Source organism: Schistocerca gregaria, chromosome 4 (assembly GCF_023897955.1).
Source record: "Schistocerca gregaria isolate iqSchGreg1 chromosome 4, iqSchGreg1.2, whole genome shotgun sequence".
Lineage (NCBI taxonomy): Eukaryota > Metazoa > Arthropoda > Insecta > Orthoptera > Acrididae > Schistocerca > Schistocerca gregaria.
In genome coordinates this window covers 570,350,077-570,371,606 of record NC_064923.1, presented here as the reverse complement: position 1 = coordinate 570,371,606, position 21,530 = coordinate 570,350,077, and the positions used below count along the sequence as shown (strand labels likewise).

At 37.2% G+C, this 21,530-nt stretch overlaps 2 protein-coding genes across 3 annotated transcripts in view; one reads left to right on the top strand and one right to left on the bottom strand.

Moving 5' to 3' along the window:
• Positions 1-1,531: 1,531 nt before the first annotated feature.
• LOC126267495 (cytochrome c oxidase assembly factor 8) lies at positions 1,532-11,389 on the bottom strand. The gene is made up of 3 exons (XM_049972780.1): positions 11,188-11,389; positions 8,031-8,243; positions 1,532-2,090 (listed from the first exon to the last, which is right to left on the bottom strand). The coding sequence occupies exons 1-3, from the start codon at positions 11,248-11,250 to the stop codon at positions 1,875-1,877; spliced, it is 492 nt and encodes a 163-aa protein (XP_049828737.1). The 5' UTR covers positions 11,251-11,389; the 3' UTR covers positions 1,532-1,874.
• Positions 11,390-17,462: 6,073 nt separating this feature from the next.
• Positions 17,463-21,530, top strand: part of LOC126365888 (negative elongation factor D) — a 227,673-nt gene continuing 223,605 nt past the window's right edge. For both annotated transcript variants that reach the window (XM_050008594.1, XM_050008600.1), the window contains exons 1-2: positions 17,463-17,552; positions 20,679-20,764. The gene's annotated coding sequence lies outside the window, so the exon portion shown is untranslated. The remainder of the gene's footprint in view (positions 17,553-20,678; positions 20,765-21,530) is intronic.

Here is a 21,530-nt window from a genome sequence, read left to right as displayed (position 1 = left end):
AGGCAAGGTCAAAATTACTATTCAATTGGACATACGTAAAATTTCAGTGACTAGTGAGACACTGACTGCAATTGCCTGGCTGTGGCTTAGAGCCCAGGTATCTCTGATATATTTTCTCTGTCAATAGTCGGGCTAATTGGGAAATTCGAATCACCCTTGGTTACTAAATAAACATGCACGCATCGAAGTTATGTTATCTTTTGAGGAATGTATGTTTACTACACAGTGCTATGTAAAGTGATTTAAAAATCTTGCAGATGACTCACCTTGAGAATTTCTGGAAGGTTGTCAGCCAAAATGCCAGATAAGAATTACTAATATCCCAGAGCATGCCCCAAACTGATGGAACATTATATTTGCCGATAAGTGTCCAGCTTAATATAAATGGAGCTTTTTGGCTTGCAAGTTAATCAACAAAGCTACTTCAATGGTTTGACTAAGAATAAGAATCTATTCTTTCTTCCTCATGTCTTTCATCCCTACTACTATTGTTTGGCACATTCGTTCCAATAAACATCAATGGGTGAGGAGTTGCAAATAAGTCCCAGAGTTGGGGTTTGCTCACCTGGTCACAAATTTTATTTACGAACTTAGTGTGCCTTTCACAGCTGACAACATGATGTACCATGGTCTTGATTCCATGCTAAGACTGCGAGCATGGCTGAATTAAGTACCTGTGTTTGAATGTAGATGTCGCTGTGAAAGCAATTTGGTGTTACTATTGTGCACTGTTATCTATTAGATGATAAAACAAAAATTACACTGAACTGGCAGCAGTGGATTTCACTACGATACAAAAAGTGTTGTAGCATTCAATGATTAACTTTTAACTGGGAAAATGTGTGATGATATAAAAGCAAGTGACTCTTCATCACCAACAACAATCGTTTGATACCATATCAACAAATGTACACATGCTTAAACATCTGTTTCTGATAAAGCTTTCCTAAGACGCCCAGTAGATGAAGTTAGTTTACTTTAAAAGCAATAAATGCAATTTTCTTGACTGCCGAATAAAGGGCATGCAGTTGCAAAGACATAGATCTGTGACTGGTAATGGCAATTAATATTTTATATGGTAAGTTGGTGATAAAAAAAATTGTCTGTCCAATAGATGCCAAAATCACTGAAGGTGAACAAGAAGTGGGTATAACATGCAACTTTCAACAGAGTGTTTGGAGCAATATAAGACAAATCCAAAGGACTTCTGTCAGTATGACATGGATTCATCAATATACTCCTGAAACCAAACAACAGTCAAACCAATGAGTTGTTACTGTTGAATCTGCTTTGAATAAGTGGAAGGATACTTGGCCCCATTTGGCAAAGGAGAAAGTGCTGTTTCGTCACAATGTGCCAGCATATTCACCTGAAGTTGTTGCTGCCAAACTGCTTGAATTGCTACTGTGTGTGCCATCTTATTCACCCAACCAAGCTCCCTGTGATTTCTTCTTAGCCTCACACATGAAAAACCATTTTGCTCATATGAGGAGGTAACTATTGAGACAGATGTATTTAGAGAGAGAAACAATTCTTAAATTTTGATGTTTTTTTATTTAAAGAAAAACAAACAACAACAGTTTCCTGGGTGAGGCAGTTGTCGTGTCAGAGGCTACAAGAACATAATATCACTTATAAGGTCATGCCTGTTACTATAGAGCAGTTGATTACTCTGCTGTACTTCACAATAACAGATAACATGTAATGTACTGTTTATGACAGGTGATATAAATTTACTATCATATCAGACAATGTTACATCAAACCAACTCGTATTTAATAAATAGGTATCAAGTACAAATAAAGTAGAGCACAATTGTGTGTGTAAAAAAAACTTTTTTTTCTGACGATGTTTTTATTGATCCTTATCACACTTCATGGTTTTGAAAATTTCAATGTTTTTCTTATCTTATGCAATTTTACTCGAATGGCTAGAAAAAGTAATGACACATTTCTTCTGTACCATTCCGCATTGTAACGCATGTGTATCTTCCAGTGTTCATCAAGAAATGACTTGTAAAAGACAGACATTTCATCTGCTGTTAGAGGTACTTTTTGGTCACTATTTGCAGTAATGTACTCATCTCGCTCCTGTGATAAAGAGAAAAGCAGGTAGAGCAAATTAGTAATAGTTCTTATGAAATGGTGTTTTTGGTTAGTTAACTGAACAGGGTTCATTGTTGCTAAAGTATCTACATCACACTCAATTCTTAATTCTCTAGCAATACTATAACAGCTGGACAGTGCTACATGTCCCTTCATTAAACTCTATATAGAAATGAATATCAGGTAACAATCTATCGTTGTTTTTGTGCTACAAGAGGTTGTGTACACCTTCGATCAAGAAGGAGAAATTACACGGATGTGGAATGAGGAAATGTATAATAATAATAATAATAATAAAGAAAGAATGAAAATTGTATTAAAATAATGTGTACACTCAACTAACTATAAATTATCACTATCCTGCTTAAGGCTATTTGTGTTGCCACCAGTTAATTTTAATCCAATAAATCAGTAGGACAGTAGGAAAGCCGAAAATTTGGGGGCAGGGGGGGGGGGGGGAGGGGGAGGCGGCGGCGGCACGAGGGGCTAAAGCTGCTGCTTTCTCAGTTACATTAAATACTGCGTACCTTCTATTGGTGGCTTCATATTTACAAGATAACACTCTGCCATTTTTCAAAGAAAAATTGTTACCTACACACTTAACAAAGGACTGTAAAGTACTCTACCACTAGCCTTGTAGGAAACAGAAAATTTCAACTCTTGAAACCAAATGATCAGATAATTTGTGGGGTTGGCTAATGAGGTATAATTTTAATTGGTAGTTATTTCCAATTTCTTGCTAGTGTTGGATGAGAGCATGTTGAATGCTTTAACTCCACTCTGAACCCTAGACAAGAAGGCAAAGTCTGCATGAAAATTATTTTTGTCTTGTGTTGTGATTGTACAAATCACAGTTCAGCTGAAACTAAGTTTTACTATCTGCAACAGACTCTATTAAAGAATAAATGAGTGAAAAGTGAATATAAGAATTCAAATATCCTTAAAAAGCTCTATGAAAACCACATTTCTTGCAATTTACGCAATAGTGAAAATGTGTAAACTAACCCCTTGTGTTCAGCTGAACACAATGAGATATATTTCCAACAGCAAAACATGCTGTACTGCATTCCTTTATCATTTAATGTTTGTACTTACACTGTTTTAACTTGTTATTTAGTTGCACACCAAGAAATTTTAAACTTTGTTGACCATTACTTCTGGTGCTTGTTTGAAATTGCATAATATGAGCCTTTTTTTTGATTAAGACTTAAGTTATTTGTTGTGAACTACCGGTAGCTGAAGGCCTGTTCAGCTATCATCTGAGCTGTGCCTGGCAAGGTTGCATTTAGCTCTTGACTATTAAGCTTATGTCATAAGCAAACATTACAGCATTTGATCCCTCCTCCAGAGTCACTGGAAGATCAATCTGGTAGGTTATGTATGAGTGGACATAGCTCTGATCTTTGTGCTGCCCCACATGTTATGTTCCATTGTGATGTTAGTTTTGTCCCGGTGACCAGTCTGTCAATGGGATCCAATGCTTTTTGGTGTGATAGTAAGATTTCATCCTTGCAAGAAGGATGTTAGAACATTCCCATGACAAATAGAATTTTGTGGCATCCAGAATGAAAGGCTTAGACAATGTCACAAAATATGCCAAAGTGATAATGTGTCTTGTTTAGGTCTACCAATATTTTATTTATGAGGTCTTCTCTGTGCAGAAACTTTTCACAGAGGCCAAACTGAGATGCAATCAACAAGATCTGTTAAGAAAAATGCATTACTATTCTGTCATACATCAATTTCTCAAAAACACTTTTTAAAAGACTGCAATGTGTGAAATGGGTCTGTAATAAACCAAATATCTTGCAGCAGTCTTTCTCGGGACCTAAGGATCTTACACTTAAGTGTCGATACAAGTACTCCATAATGGTATATATGATATATAATAAGAGAGAATTTAGAATGAACTCAGCAATTTACAACCACAATACTTGAAGTAGAAATATTTTCCATGTATGCTGTGCATCCAATTATAGGATTCAGAATGGAGTTTTATCTTCTGTTGCTAAAGATCTTGTCAATAGACACCTGGCAGAAAATTGTTCTTAAATATTTGGGAATGTTCAAAGTAAAAGAACACCTCTTTAGCCACTCCTATAATTTATCAGAATACTCGAAACCAAAAATGTAAATTTTGTCTAACTTTTAATATTTGTAGTACATATATCCCAATTTTGTCAGTATACAGACGTCTGATAGCTGTCTGCGTAAAGTTGTGTACATGCTTTTGTTTGAAGTATTAGGTAATAGCATCAGTTGAGCAATACAGGAGGAGGAACAGTAGCATTTTTCAAACTTGCTGTTTTTCTCTTAATATAAGCAAATAGCAGTTTGAGTACATTAGCATTTTACTCATTCCACATCCTTGATGGCTCCTCTTCCTGTTGGGACTTATGGAACACTTATCTAAATACTGGAATGGATGAGTGTTCTGTTCTGGGGCTATCTATGTCCTTGAATGTGGGAAGACTTTGCTTCATATTTCAAGCTAATACTGTACTTTAGGTCTAAAGCAAAACTTTTTGTGTACCTGCTATCTTTGTGCTGCAATTCCTGAACATTGTGCTTCATATCAGACTAGAAATGGCATACATAAATCTGAGCACACTTCAAGTGACTATTTATTTAAAACATCAGACTAACCCAACTTCCCCCTTTTTCTTCATGCAGGTATCATTGCTTTCTGTCCACACATTTGTAGTTTAAAAGGAATAACAATCATTCCCTGTTCCTTTCATTACTGTTGCAATTATTTTTGTATCTTTCCATACACATGTTGAAAGAGGGAAGCAAGAAATAAAAATTCATTCAAATTGGATTCATTTTGGTTTGAATGAGAAATGTTTGGATGTGTTTGAGTCCTAAAGAAAGCAGCATATTATCCAACTGGCACAACAACTAGAAAATCAGCCACAGGACTATGGAAATGAGACGTCTCTGAATTGCATCTGAGTCAGCTAATTTATCTAAACCAAACGTTGTGACACCCCGTTACAATGAGAATTAAACACTTATATACTATGACAAAGTTTGACACAATAGCACACAGATATTATTAGTGCAATGTGTTGTTTGCTGATAAAAATTTAATTTTATGTTTCGTTTTTTTGTTAATATGACAACAAAGTTCATGAGTATGTCCCTGCAGGTCACAACTGAAAGGGGGGGGGGGGGGGGAGGGGAGAGGGGGAAGCTGCTCGTAATTAAATTCTTATAGTTATTTGATTTAACTGCCAAGTGTGTGAAGTGTTACGTTTGTGGAGAAGGTGTGAGACTGAACAAAGTCACTGCATCCCAGACCAGGGACCAGCATACATGGTATTGCTGGAGAGACAATGTATTGCATTCTGTCAAAGTGGTTTTTAGTTTTAGAAGTCTGGACTTGATATTCAAGCAATAGTGTTTATGACCCATCCACCCTTTGCTACATTTATGTGTCACCTAACTTTGGTTGGTAAGATGGTGGTTGTTGTTTGTGTGTGTGGCTTTTGCTTTTTTTGAGTGTTCATGTGAATAATTGTGTTTCCTGTACACTGAAATTAATGTCAAACATGTATTTGTCTTGTCTTTTAGGTTTTTGTAGAGTTACATGATGTGCAATTTTTGTACTGGTCTTTCAAGTTGAACTGTATAGTGACTGCCTTTGTAGATATCATCATTTTTAGTTTTCGCATTTTTTTGATTTGTGTATCTGTTCTTCCTTTTTGGCATGTAATCTTTTTAAGGACTCTTGTGGTGGTGTTGGTCTTTCAAATTAGCAACTAAATCTACATCTATGCTCTGCAAACCATTATGAGGCACACACCAGAGAGCACATCCCATTGCACCAGTTATTACGGTTTCTTTCTGTTCCATTCATGTACGGAGCACAGGAAGAATGATTGATATTGTCAATACCACCTTACGCTAGATTTTAGAAATTTTCAGTCTGTATATCACCATTGCTATTTGGCATTTTGTAGTGTGATCTGTTTTAGTATTTGTGTAGCGGTTTTGGTGTTTGAAGTTGAGCTATATAGCTCAATCGAGGTTTTCAAAACCAGTTACAGTTTATTTGCTCTTTTGTGAGTTTTTTGCTTTTTTTAAACTATTGTTTTGTTTTTGGCATTGTTGCATTTTATATATTTTACTCCTAATGTAATTTTGCAGTCATTTTAGCTTTAAGATTGTCCTTGCCCAAAATCCCTACTTTCCCGTGGCAGTCCCATTAGCTTCAATACTTATTGTTAAGAATTTGTACGATTCTGTAATGGATGTTTATATTTTTGCACCATGGAAATGTTTAGGGTTACTGGTCACCATCTTGAAATCATGTTTGTGTTGCATATTGTGGCTTTGTATGACTCCATTATCAAAGCCGGTGGATGGTATCGAATGCCATGGTTTATCCTTTTTCAGAACTAATATTTCTTTCCTCAGGGAGGAGAGGTATATTTTGCCTCTTTTACTTTTATTGGAGTCTCTCAGCAGTACTACACATTTTGCCTCCTGAAACTAAGTACTAACAGGGAATCCTACCATTTTTATAATTTTATCAACACTTTTTGTAAGGCTATGCTAGTACAGTACATGGCAAGCTACTGTAAAACAGAATCTACATCCATATCTATTCTCCACTGTACCAGCTATTAGAGCTTTTCCTTATTCCATTCACATATGGCGCACAGGAAAAATGACTGTTTAAATGCCTTTACTTGTGCTGTATTTAATCTAATCTTATCCTCACAATCCCTATGGGATTGATAATGTAGGGGGTTGTAGTGTATTCCCAGAGTCATCATTTACAACTGGTTTTTGAAACTTTGTCAGTAGACTTTCTTGGGATAGTTTCTGTCTCCCTTCAAAAGTCTGCCAGCTCAGTTCTTTCAACTTCTCAGTGACTCACTCCTGTGGGTCAAATGAACCTAGGACCATTTGTGCTGCTCTTCCCTGTATATGCTACTAGTCCCCATTTTGTATGGGTCCCACACACTGTCAAGTGTGTGTTCAAGGGCACTGTTCTAGAATGAGTAGCAAGAGTGATTTGTATACAGACTGCATGTCCCTAGTATTCTACCAATACAATGAAGTCTTCTACTTGCTTTACCCATGAGTGAGCCTAAGTGATCGTTCCACTTCCTGTCCCTACTGTTACACCTAAGTATTCATATGAGTTTACAGAGTCCAGCTGTGACCCACTAATATTATATTCATATGATAAAATGTTTTCCTTGTTTTGTGAAGTGAACAGTTTTACACTTCTGAACATTTAAAGCGAGCTGGCAATCACTGCACCACTTTGAAATCTTATCAAGGGCTGCCTGAACGTGTTGTACTATATGCTGCTTTTATTATATGTTTGCAAGTATTAGCACAGAGCTGCAAGAAGTATCACTAACATTTTAAAGAGACAAGACTGATGGTCAGTACTTACCAACAGCAGTTAGAATTCCAGTACCACCAACACACACATACATAAAAGCGAAAATACTATATAGTGTCGAAAATCTGGAATTTCATCTCCTGAAGGTAATTACTGGTCAAATACTCAATCTCTCTGTAATGTTATAGTTTTCTCAAGGTAACTTCTGTTTTGACAGAAAAAGCTCTTGACAAGTCTGTTTTCAGTATTAAACCCTTTATGCCTGTCTTGCTAAAGCCAAATAGTTAATAATCGTTTACTGATGACGTTATGAAAAATGCCAAATGATTACAGACAATTTCACTTTCGGCATGCCTTTCATACATATTGGTACAGTCACAAAACAAAGTGAAAACTTATTCTTTTGCAGGTTCAAACATGAATTGATGTGAAATTCAGAAGAAAGGATTTAAAAAACATTTGGCCCTAGGTCAAGCAATGCTATATACAGCATCACACACTGTTAAAAGAAATACTGGAGCAGCAAATAATGTTGAAACCTCTGCATGTTAAAATATTACCTTAAAAAATCTCTTGTTGTGTGTAGCCCAGAAAACTTCATTCCACTTCTGTGTTTCTTCTCGTTCCAGACGAAACTTCTTTTCAATGGCAGACTCATTTTCTGGTATGTGAAAAACAATGGGGCGCAGATTAGACAGCTGATTAGGTGGCCCAATCAAATCATTTTTAATATTCTTCACTGCTGGTTTTATGTCTCTGCTGAGGCACCTTACCTAAGGAGAAGAAGATTATAGTTCTCCACACATACTACAACACAATATAATCAACATGACAGAAACTTGATATATATTTGAAAATATCCGCTTCCTTACCTTCTGTGAGGCTATTAAAATAGTGAGAGAGAGGGGGGAGGGGGGAACAAAATGGTTAATTTCTGATGCAATCATGCACTATAAACAAGAGCCACTGATTTTGAAGTATAGAAAGCGATTAACCCAGAAATGTAGAGGAACGTCTTCTTCTCTCTGATATAGGCCTATACTGTAGTAATTCATATCCAGCACATCGTATTAGCAAAGATGGGTCAAGACGAATTTTTGATACTATTTGTCAGGTTTGGCCAGTGACGTAATGTTAATGGCTAGTGTGATATCACCTTATGGTGCAAGTATTCACAGTTTCCTTGTCAACTGGTGAAGCCAATAAATCTGAAACCTGGTTGCAGTGATACACTTATGAGTAACGTAAACCATTCGAAAAAATCACCACGGATATCACGTTATAAATCAAAAAGTTGTTCAGTCGCATGTTTCATACATCACTGGTCAAAGCTGGTGGCTAGTATCGAATATTACTCTTTATCTGCAAAGATGAAGGCACCACATTGAAGGTAAAAGAATATGAGTATGACATGTATCCGTTTCTGCAGTGCACACTGGAACTCCAGCTCAGGACTACCGTTGAAAGCCTAACAGCAACAAGTTCACATCAGGGCTTGGGTAATGGATCATGTGTGTCATTAGGTAATGTAAAGATGCAATCTTAAAGTGCTGGACATTCCAGTACAAGCACTGTTCAGTCACATTGAAATTTGTCTTTCCTGGAGATTTAGTTATCAGGGTGGAGAGAATGTTGCTAGTTCATGGGAAAATTGTAGTTTCAGAATAGTCACTGCACTGTGGAGAGGACATTTGACCTACATTTCGCAAGGATGGGCAGCAATACAAGTTAATAGTAACCAAATGCTTGCATGAGTAATTGCAAGGCGTGATTCTCAAAACTGAGATGCTCCAACACAACAAACTAAATTTACCGCTAATCTTATCAGAGGAAGGGTAAGTAAAGTGCAGTGCTATTACTTATGTGTTTTGCAACAGAATGTTACAGTGCTCATCCTGAAGGGCAACAGGAATGCAAGGGTAGTGTCAACAGATAGTTAAAAATCCTCAAGACAACATGTTTCATTAATGAAATAATTATGCTAGTTTTTGCCATGAATATGACTAAAAGGCCTGGTCACCTGTGAAAGCAGCCATGTTCTATACCATCTCTACTGCAACCATTGCAAGCTTTTTATATTAGTTTGACTATCAACTAGCTGTCTACCAGGACGAATGGCCACCACCAACCTGTGACCAAGAGTGAAGTAGACCACCCTGGCTCAACATGCATCTGAGTATAACATGCTCAATATGAATGGTTACTTCACAACCTGGGACATCTGAATCCTCCCCTCCACCAATAGCTTTTCTGAGCTGCACATATGGTACTTCTCCTTACAACACTCCCAAAATTATCTTGGCCTCAACCTACAGTACTCTACTACCCCCCACCCAATAGTTTCTGCCCCCTTGACCTATCACCACCTTCCTTTTCACACTCCCTCATCCTCTGTGTATGCTGCCCTCTGCCAATTTACCCTCCTATCCTTTCCCCTTCCCTGCTCCTCTACTTGTTCCCTCCACGACCCACCTCCTGGAGCTGCATCTGGCAGTCTCGAGCCCCATCCATACCTTGCTATCCTTCCCCTTTCCCTGCTCCACTCCAGGTAGGTATTCATATGACAGTCAAATTCCGGTCAGGGCTGGCAGATGTAGTGGCCATGTGGCAATGAAGTGTTTTTACTTGTGTGACTGTGTGTGCGTTTTCTTTGCTGAAGAATGCTTTGCCCAAAAGCAATAATGTGTAACAGTCTTTTCACTGTGCCTATCTGAAACTCAATAGACCATCTTTTTTCCTAACATTTTTGCTTTTCCAGCCTGGAGATTTGATTGTATGAAAAGTTGTGCTTAATGTGCTTGGAAAAACAACACCATAATCCCAGAAGATAACAGTATATTCCTGGACATAATGATAAAAATATGTTTGCAGCTCATGATTTACAAATGCAAATGACCAATAATATAGGTGGCCTTTTATTAAAATAAGACCTTTGTTGGCTTTACTGTCAAGCAAACTTTTCACCTACCAACTTGGGCCGACCTCTGGCTACGCTAAGATCAGTTCTTCTTGCAGTGCTATGTATTAGTTTGTCACTATAGCTTTAATCCCAAAAAAGGTACAAAAAATATAGAAGCTGTGGCAATGACATTTCAAAGCAACCTTCCATGATCTAACATAATTATAAAAATACTTAATGGTTTCAAATTTAGTGTTCAAAGTAATTCATTTTTACTTGATGGCCTAAAAACATAGTGTAGTTAATGGTCAAATGAATGTGTGTTAGACTACAAATCCAAATATCCAGGATCTGATACCCAGTCAGCCCCAGGACTTCTTTTCTGTCTCTCATTGCTTCTTTCCACCATGGCAACAATTTGCTATTGTGAACAGTATCAAGATGCGCTGTGGTCCACTATGTGCGTACAACTGCAGGTAACCAATCTCCCCACACCCATCCCACCCATTACGGGCTGTATGAACAGCTCACGGTCGTATGAAGGCAAAGGGGCATACCAACTCAAAATAAGACCACGCCTAATGGGCACTGTGGTGTGCGTTCGGGTAGTGGACTGCTTGGCTTGGCTTGCTGTTGTTACAATAACGTAGGTGGCTCTAAATATGTAACAAAACGAGTCTAAAATAGTGTTGGCGGAGGGGGGGGGGGGGGTGACTATTTTGCACAGCAAGCAACGTCAACGTTTCTATGGCTGAGGGAAACTCTTACTTTCTGCAGAAACCACAAAGAATGACAACATTAATTATACATAAACTTACTAGGAACGGAATTCTATTACAGACGTTGACAGTCTGTGAAATACTTCCCAAAACACGTGTCATTTTCTACCGCCTCACTGTTACGAAACCTTGACTCCAAATATCTACTAGAGGTCGAGGTTTAGTTATTGCCTCAAATAAAAACAAAACTTCGTCCATGTTTATCATCAGGTAGATAAACATACCAAAGATGTTCATTACTACTCGCTGCCAACAAATGTATGGTCCATATTTATCCCGATTTCAAATGCAGCTGATTCTTTTCTATTCACGTTTGTTGTTTGTAATTTATCACGAACAGAAAACAATTTACAGTCAAATTATTTAACATGTAAACAAGCAAAGATATCCATAAATTAACAGAGAAACGCGCGTTTTACGCATAAGCAACAAAATTGTGCTCACGGCTAGTCGCTTACTGCAGGTGCATGTTTGAACTCCCAATTTTCAGTGTCGCAACTTAGAGACTCGATTTTTGTCATGCCGCAAAAAATTCAACTTGGTTGAATATAGAAGCTGACTTAGGAATATTCTTCTGTATGAGACCGCGTGTACAAGATCGTCTGCCGATGTAAAGCTCTAGATTCTCACATGTTACCATCCATGTTGTGTGTGCGTAGTCTTTCATTGACAGCATCAACAGCAGTTTGTATTCTGGAATTTAGAACATCGGCGACTGTTATCATTAACTGTAGTCTTAACTCCATTAACTGTAGACTTAACATCATTGGGCTCTTTTAAAAATTATGAGAACAGTAGGCGTATCCTCGTTCAGAAACTCGTTCTCTAAATTCAGCGTACAGTTACGTGAGAAATGGGTTATTTTGAGAGTTTTCGGATGTCTAAAAAACTATATTTTCGTAAGCTACCGTTAGGAACGTTTTTGATAAGTACGGTAATTTACTTCGTAACAAATCACCATCTGTGGTTCACAGTTCTGCCAAAGAATACATCATCCCTGAACTTCATTGTATATTATCGCAAAGAAGCGTGCGTTTTTGAGAATTTTCGGAAGCTACCACTGACATTTGCGTAATCTAGAAGAAATCTGTAGCAAATCGGCGTTTTTTATTCATTTAATGTAGCAGATTTTCTAACTAGCATATTGTGTTACAGCTAGTTTTCCCATGATGAGGAATAGCCCCATATATTATCTGCATTTATGGTAAATTAACTCTGTATCGAGTTTGCTAACAACTATAATTAACCTCAAAACATTTTAGGAAATTAGCAGTTTTTGAATAAACAGACATTATGTCTGAAGGGATACCGCAATCACTGGTTCTACAATGTTACTTATAATCCGTCATGATTGCAAAAATGTTTATTCACATGCCCGGTTTCGGATCCTCTAGAACCATCTTCAGATCTGAAATGACAAAGATACTAATTTACTATTTCACAAATGCAAACCTATTTCCTCCTATCCGATCAACATCAAATGTTCCAGAAAGTACCTGCAGTTTCGGTTACCGGGGTAACCCGTCCTTACACAACAACCGTCACATGCTGTATCACATTAAAAAAATTGTTCAAATGGCTCTGAGTACTATGGGACTTAACTTCTAAGGGCATCAGTCCCCTATAACTTAGAACGACTTAAACCTAACTAACCTAAGGACTTCACACACATCCGTGCCCGAGGCAGGATTCGAACCTGCGACTGTAGCGGTCGCCCAGTTCCAGACTGTAGCGCCTAAAACCGCTCGGCCCCCACTCTCCCCTGGCCGGCTGCGTCACATTAAAATGGTTGGCAGAATGTACATCATTTATGTAAATTGTAAAACTCTTACCAACAGGTGGCGTCTGGTACATTTGTTACATTACATATCACATATTGTATTAAGTAGATTTTTCTCATTTGCTTTTATCTCTAAAAATACTTAGTTAAGATCTGTAGTTGTCAAGGTTAAAACCTGCACTTGTCAAAAGTAAAATACACAATAAAATTATCATTTTTGTACTATCTAAAACAAAGGCTATTTCTATATCCATGGCGCTGGTGTAGACTCCTGAACGGCCCTCTTAGCCATGGCGATGGACAGCAGACGACAGCTCGCGGCACAACACCGAAATAGTGGGAACCACAGAAGTAGAATATGGAGGAAAACAAGTCTACACCATCGCCATGTATGTGCATATGTAGTGTAACAAATGTACCAGACGGCACTTGTTGTCAAGAGTTTTATAATTAATATAAATGACGTGCATTCTGCCAACTAATTTAATGTCACACAGCATGCTGTATGTGAATGGATTACTCCAATAACCGAAATTGCAGGTACGTTCTGGTACATTTGATGTTGATCAGATAGGAGGCAATAGGTTTTTCATTTGTGAAATAGTAAATTAATATCTTTGTCATTTCAGATCCGAAGATTGTTCTAGAGAAACCGGTCATGTGAATAAACATTTTTTCAATGAAGCCGAATTATAAGTAACATTAGTAGTTTTTGCCACAGGTATTTGTATTGATTTAATATAAATCTCGTTTCGTACAATTGCTTCAATTAGTATAGGCACTTAGCAGCTTTTTAATTCAACAAATTAAAAAATAGTCAGTGGGCTTAATTTAGAGTTATTTGTTCACTGCCTAATAATACATTGCACCAACCAAATAGCGGCCCCACTGTGAATGCTGATCTATGGTTGACGTTTGTAAGCAGCTGGAAATTGCCTTGACTACTGTCAAGCGATTGACAACTGCTGCAGATCGCTGTGTTGGAAGAGCTCCCAAGGATGATGTATCTGCAATTCCTGTACCACAGGTGCCTCAAGTACTATCTTCTCCCGTGGATCCGTCTCTCCTACAGAAAGTACAGGATCTGCCATTACTCATGCACTTGACTGCAAGTGGCATGTTAATGGTAGATCTAGACGACTGCCTTTTCCTCACATCAAAACCCTCAACTAATAAATAGAAATGTAGTGCTCCTGTGGATTTATTTCATGTAACTGAGGAGGAGCTATCCAGCCAAGCCGAAAAATTCAAGATGAGGAGGCACTGGCAGGGACAGACAGAGGTGCTTGCAGCCACAAAGATGCAGCACTGGGGTCCATGATAAATGAGGCCCGACTCCTGTTCCAGTCGGATGCTACCTACCTGACATTTGCGTTTTCCTGAAGTGATGGAAGATGACCACGACCGATGTTTTCGACAGGGGTCACAAGAAACGACTTACATCGAAATATGTTTATCTTTTTCACATAAATGAACTTAATGAGGCCACATGTGTATAACGCAGAATTCTGTACGTTTGCCTCTAGAAATACTTTTCGTAATTTTGAAACATTATATGAAAAACTCATATGAAGCCGAAAATGTAACACAAATGTTTGGAAAGTGTATTACGAATTTTGATATGAAGTGAAACATGAACATAAGCTCGAATTTCACTATGGGCACGATTTTATACGAAAATAACGCTGTGTCCTACAAATGCTGTTTAACATGCTGTGTCTCACAAACATTTTAAACTGAATTTGAAAAGGGGATAATCCAAGACTCTGTACTTGTTTTCCTTGGTTTCCCAATTACCTTTGTTCTGATGAAGTAGCAGAAGTTAATTTTTTTAAGGATTGAATAATACAGACCATCCCAAATGTTGTGTTGATCCCGAAATAACACAATACATGACCAAGTACTTGCAACAGAAAGCAATGTATCTATTTGCTCATGAATGTCATTCTGTATTCAGTGCTTTTTTGTTATGCATGTACTCACATCAGATGACAATTTATGTAAAGTCATCCAACAAATGTGTGCAACGAACTTATAAACTGTGCATAAAAAATGTTATGGTATGCCACTCACAAACTTTGAATAAGTGTACTCATAGCATACTAGGGGGTTATGTGACATGCCCTTACAAATTATAAACAATAAGCAACGACTTAATAGGACCCAGAACGTCCTATACCTCCAATGTTAAATGTAAGGAACATTTTCTTATGAACTATTAACACCAGAATGACGAAACCTTTGCACTATAATATTACATATATTTAATACCATGTACCATATGAATTTTAAGTTATTGGTGTTTTTTGGGAAGATATTAATTATTTTGTTACTGAAAATAATTGACACACTTTTTGGCACAGTATCTTTGAAATAAAATCTGTTACCAATTATGTATCACAAAAAGGCTTTCATACAAGGTGTATATTGCCACTGTTTACATTCCTTGAAACTTTTAAGTCTTAATCTCTAATAGTTTAGCAGAAAATGTTCCTTATATGGCAAAAAAGTGAAATTGTGGAAAACGAGTTTCAAAGTTTCACTAACATTTTAGTGAAGTCCAGCACCATAAGAGGGGTTTTCACTGTCACTGGACATCTCCCCATCTAGCCTTCATTTCGCACCTTTCGTTCTTTGTCTGGCTTGCCTCTCACACTCCTTTTCTTTCCTTTCAGCATCCCGTTTCCTCTCATTGTTTATCGTCATCATTCTACTCACCATGTACTTTCTGGGCATCACATCCAACTTCTGCAGCACATTGCACTTTATAATGTTACCTTTGTTGTATGTAGGATTGGCATCATATACTCCAAACTGAAGAGTATGAATTTCCACAAACACATTTTTTGGGATTCTGGTCCAAATTACATTATTCACACTCTTATTTTGATTTTGTGTATGTCCATGGAGACATTTCTTCAAAAGTTCAGTTGCAGAAAGATCTCTGAAAATTGGTTTTATAGCGTTCTTGACAGTTTCTGGTAGACTGTGATAATGCTTGTATACACGTTCAGATCCCTGATATTTGTTGTACTTGCACCAGGAATTGGGTCCCTGTGGGTACAGTCCATGTAGTGGTTCCTCATCAGTCGATAAGGTGTGGTAGTAAAGTGCCATTACAGCCTTTTCCATTGCATCAACACTGTGAGTATTTTGTCTTATTGCCAGTTCATAGACTCCCTGTAATCTGTGTATTACCTCGTCTGTAAATCTTTTAGCTCCACCCAAAGGTTTTCCATCACTGAGTACTTGGCCTTTCATTGTGGTCTTCAGACGACGCAGCCTTGTTCCCATAGGTTTCTGAACGTGATCTACACACTCCTGTTTAGTAATGGTAACATCATTTCCATAAGGTTTCAGCTCAGATACAGCAGCAAAAGATTTCGAGTCACCATCAGCCAGGAACTGCAGGTATCTGACCTTGTACCACAGAAGAGAGCGACTGAAAATGTCTTTCACACCAGAAACTTCCATGGCCCCACTAGACCCACTGTAATTCCTTCAACAGTTTTCTGCATGCTCATCCTTCACTCTTTTAGGACACCTACAGTGCTTGGATTTAATTACAACATCTAAAGCTTTTGTAGTATCAGTACTTGTTGCCGTTATTACCCCATTATGTGAAGTGTGCCTGCACTTCTGCCACGTACCATCTAGTGTGAGAGTCAGGTCCCGAGGATTCTGAACATCTGGAATTTCTTCATTCACCGCTACAGCCTCCTCCACTGCTTCTTTCGTGGATTCTTGGGCAATATCTTCAACACAGGATCCAACAACCGAGCTATATTTTGAGAATTTCGTTGTTGGTGGTGGTAGATTCATTACACCACAAAACATTTGACCAGCAGAGTATCCCTTCCCGATTGACCTTAGAACATAAACACATCTAATATTTACACCATAGTACTTACTTTTCTCACTATCAGTTTCACCTTGACCTATTTCTACATATTCTGAGTTCCAAAATGAAACACTGTAATGACAACTAGTACAATGGAGACAGATTTCTGCTGCAAGTCCTATGAGTCGCTTGACATTTACTGACATACTCAACTTGCAACATTCCTTACACAGTTCTGGACTCTCAATCAAGTTTCAGAGCAATGAAATGTTAATTATTTCGTTCACATTATCCTCACAACACTTCTCCAATAAACTGCAGTATTTTTCAGTTGATCTATGCAACTTCTTGCTCGTGCTAGAGACATGAGTAGATTTCACTTCATGAATAACCTAACTATTTTCAGAATCATTTCCCAAGGTCGGAAAAATTGTCACAGTTCCACTATTGTACCTCAGAGGAGGCTTCTTCCTCTTGTAAACTCTGTTACTAAATCGAAGCATATTTGATAAGTTTCAGTTACGTAACAGAAATACAACACAAATCGTACAATAACCACCAAATGCTCAATGTAAACAGCAGTATCCAAAGACTACAATACTCAGACAAAACAACTGCCTATCCAGTCATGTTGCCAACATAATATAAAGTCTTTGGAAAGACCGGAAGTTATGAAAAACGATGTTTTCAATGTACATGTATCCATGGAAATTCAATGTCGCGACATGCCCTCTACAGCACATTATTGAAATAATATTTTCAATACTTGGGGTTGAGCTACAGGTAAGATTAATATGTCATTTTAAAGAGGAAGATATGTAGTACTTTATTTCACAATAAACTGAAAACCCAAAATTTCATCATATTTAGGTTCCGGGTTCCTGTAAGCCTTTTTCTAACAAACATATGCAAAACGCTAAGAATGATTGTGTGTTGAAAATGTAATATGTATTTTAGTTATCAAAAATTGTTTTTGTAATGAATGTATTCATCAAAGAATAACTATACAATAAAAACTGTGTGTCTTACAGTAACATTATAATGATATCCGAGGTCATGTTAATTTTTTATTCATCAAGATTTTACAGCATTTAGTATTTTTGGCTGTTCCAGCATCATCCCCAACGAGCTGCAGCCGCCACCATTACGTGGCAAATATGAATTTAATGTAACCATGCCAAAGGCGCATGACCTGCACCCATTTAAGTTAAGTTGTTTCATTTTTCAGAAGAGCAGGGAAGCTGAGCAGTACAATTTCTAAATATTTTCTTGCTGAATTTTGACTTGAGGTCCAACTCAAGACTTGTCCTGGACTAATGTAGGCACTTACAATATTTTTGTGAACAGTAAAGAGTTTTGCTATACATATAGCCACTGAAGCATTAACTAATAAAACAGTAAAGTATTTCTCTCTCAGTCAGTATTAATATAGATGCTAAATAAGTTTATGCACATCAGTGCAAGTCTTAATACCTCACTCTGCCTTACATAAAAATTGTAACACACGAAATGCTATTTAACTGAGCTTAGATAGCAAATACTTTTCATTATTACTTGTGTGGTAAAACAAAAATAGACAAAAGTTGTTTCATTACGATTTTTAAAGACAATCTGAAACAACAATTAACAGTTTTCAAATCTCACTTTATAGAAAAAATAATATTTAAAGGGGACCAAGGAGGAGTCAGGATGTTCCACTGATCCCCATAACCAACAAGTTCGAGGTGCTATCTTTCACTGAAACAGAAACTGAAACTAAGCCAGTGGCGCTAACTTCACCTATTTTGGGGAAACCTGTTCTGGCTAGTGTCAGGAAAAGGCATACACAAATGGACTGGGATCTACTATTTGTCGGAAATTTAAGCATATGGCGAATGACTGTACCCCTTAGGGAAATGGCGGCAAGGGACAGGAAAGGAGACCAGGTGCACTCAGTGTGCAGGCCTGAGGACCTCATTCAACATGTTGAAGAGTGTTCCAGCAGCCATTGAGGGAACAGGGTAAACCAACTGCAGATAAGGTTCAGAAGACCAGCATAGTGCATGGAGTTTCAATGCTCAGAATCTGCAGCATTCTCCCCATAACTGATCGTGATCCTTTGATTCTGAGTTGAGTGGAAGGACTGAAACAGAGACTTTAGAAGTTCAGTGACTTACTGGGCTTGGGCCACAAGGTTGAGAACTGTAGAGTCCCCCTAAATGGGTCAAATGTGCACTACACATCAGAGGCTACTACTCAAGTAGCTGACTATGTGTGAGGTGCAAACAAGGATTTTTTTTTTAGATTAGGCCACTCCCCATCCAATCCAGGCTACGATAGCTTTAAGAAACATGAAGTATCAGTGTAAAATCGAATGAAATCCCTCCCAAAGATGAGAGTATTAAAATCCTAACGACAAACTGCCGAAGAATTCGCAAAAAATGCTAGAGTTTCAAGAGCTCATGAAAAGCAGTGAAGTTCAAAAAATACCAGGTGCAGAAAGCTGGTTGAAACTTAAAATTGATAGCAGTGAGAGTCTTGGGAAAAATTTAAGTGCGTATCCAAAAGTTAGGCATATGGGAGGTGGTGTATTTGTCACTGTTTGAGGTGGACTCAGAATCAGAAGTGGGCATAAAAAGATTATTGGAGCCTTCTATCGCCCACCTGATTCATCTCCTATTGTACCTGAAACCTTAAGAGAAAACCATAGATTACTTCTAGGTAATTTTCCCAATCATACTGTAATCATTTTGAGAGACTTTAATTATTCAACAGTTAATTAGGGAAACTGCAAGTCACAATTCTAACTTTTATCAGATGATCATCATGGAAATGTCAGTTACATCTCTTGGCGATTTAAACTGAACTTAAGATTAAAATAAAATAACTTGTTTTATATCTTATTGTAAGAAATTAAGAGAGTTCGATTTTAGTCATACTGCGAATTTTGATGTTTTTAAAGAAACTATATGAAATCTATTTTTTCGATTTTAAATAGAAGGCATCTGTTTGTTCTTTAACTATCTAATACACACTGGTAACAATTATATTTTTAAAGAAATTATATATAATATATTTATTCAGCGTTGTTGCACTTTACTTGTACTCTCGCCGGTTCCACTGCACTGACGATGCCACAAGGATGAAAACACTTTGTAATACACATCTTCTGTGTACAGTTGACTGTACATGCATTTTCCTAAAATTTTTTGAATCACCAAAATTGTCCCTCTCTTATTATTTTGCTACCTTTTTATGTATTTTTACAGTTTGCTGCTGCTTCTCAAACTTTGTTACTCTTTTTGTTCGCTGCCAGAGGACCCTAACATTGTCAGACAAAAATACAGTATTTCAGTTGAACAATATTGTTGTTTTCCATTCTCGACTTTCCGTTGTTGAAGCATTGCAGTTCACTTTTCTCATACATTGGCTCTATAGTAGTGTGAATATTGTGATTGCTGTGCCAATGTTTTCTATTACAGTGTTATTAAACTTTTTTTCGATATGGATAGGTTCATTGTAGTTAATGGTCAGCCTTCAGTGCAACCATCAAGCCCAGAAAAGAAATAGGAAGTTGTTCAAAAAATATAGTGATAATTATTTATTTTACATTTTTTTATGTGATGACAAAACCTGCTCAATCACTAAATGTGTTGTGAGTGATGAAAAGCTCGGTAGTGATGCTATTGTTCCTAGTAAATTGAAATGTCATTTGTCAACAAAACGTTACTATGTTTTTAGTAAAGATTTGAATTATTTTTTCGCTTGTTGTAACAAAATAAAAAAGAAGTTAAGCTCATGACTGCATCGATACATGTTTTGCAAAAAGCGCCGAAATTATTGTAAAGACCAAGAAGCAATACATACAGCAAAAACGTTTGCTAATGCAAGTGTATGAAGAAATCGTAAAAATAGCTGTAATTGTTTCAGAAATTTCTCTCTCTACTGATGCAATCAGCTGCCAAGATATTGACAATTCCAGTGACATCAAAGACACTTTGAAGGAGGAAGTAAAGGTCAGTTGTTAAGTTCTCACTTTATAAATATGGGTCTACTGATATTGATGATCACACATAGCTTGTTGCCTGTATAAGGTGTGTTGATGGGGATGTAATTGAAAGTAATTAATTTTTTACAAATGACTACTTTAAGAGTAAATGGTGAAGAAATATTTCGAGGTACTAGTGAATATCAGTTCCATGATGAATTGACATGCGAGGATTGCGTTAGTGTTTGTAAAAACAGAGTGGCTTCTATGACAGGCAGACTGTAATATTCATGGGTAAAGTAGGTGAAGTAAATTCTAACTTACGAACTGACAATTACTTCAATCACTGTGAAACCATTGTTGCTAATTCTTTGACATCTTGTAATGGATGAAGTAGTAAAAGCCGAACCTTCCACGAAATTGTGGGACCTAAATAGGCTGCTTTTTAACGTTTTGTGTATAGAAATGGGATCACATCACATTACACTTCTTCTAGACACAGAGGCACTATGGTTATCTCAAGGTAAAGTGTTAAAGTCAATGTTTGAACTTAGAGATGAGGTACTTGCATTTTTTACTGTTGAAAGGCACGAGTGTGCGGATTTATTTGTGGATGTTGAACGGATGTCTAATAAGTTCGTAGACTTAAATGAACTAAACAGAAAAAAATTCAAGTTAGAAACGAAAATATTCTGATTAGTATGGATAATATTCAAAGATTTATTAAGAAATTAAATTTGTATACAGACAGTTGAAAAATGGATCCTATGAGATGTTCCCAACTATAAGTAGTA

What these genes read in the sequence shown, in the direction of transcription:
- LOC126267495 (XM_049972780.1), bottom strand. Translation starts at nt 11,250, where the DNA reads ATGACACGTGTTTTGGGAAGTATTTCACAGACTGTCAACGTCTGTAAT. An exon ending in GTAATAGAATTCCGTTCCTA is followed by an intron (nt 8,244 to 11,187) that starts GTAAGTTTATGT and finishes TCTTCTCCTTAG; the next exon opens with GTAAGGTGCCTCAGCAGAGA. An exon ending in ACAACAAGAGATTTTTTAAG is followed by an intron (nt 2,091 to 8,030) that starts GTAATATTTTAA and finishes TCTTTATCACAG; the next exon opens with GAGCGAGATGAGTACATTAC.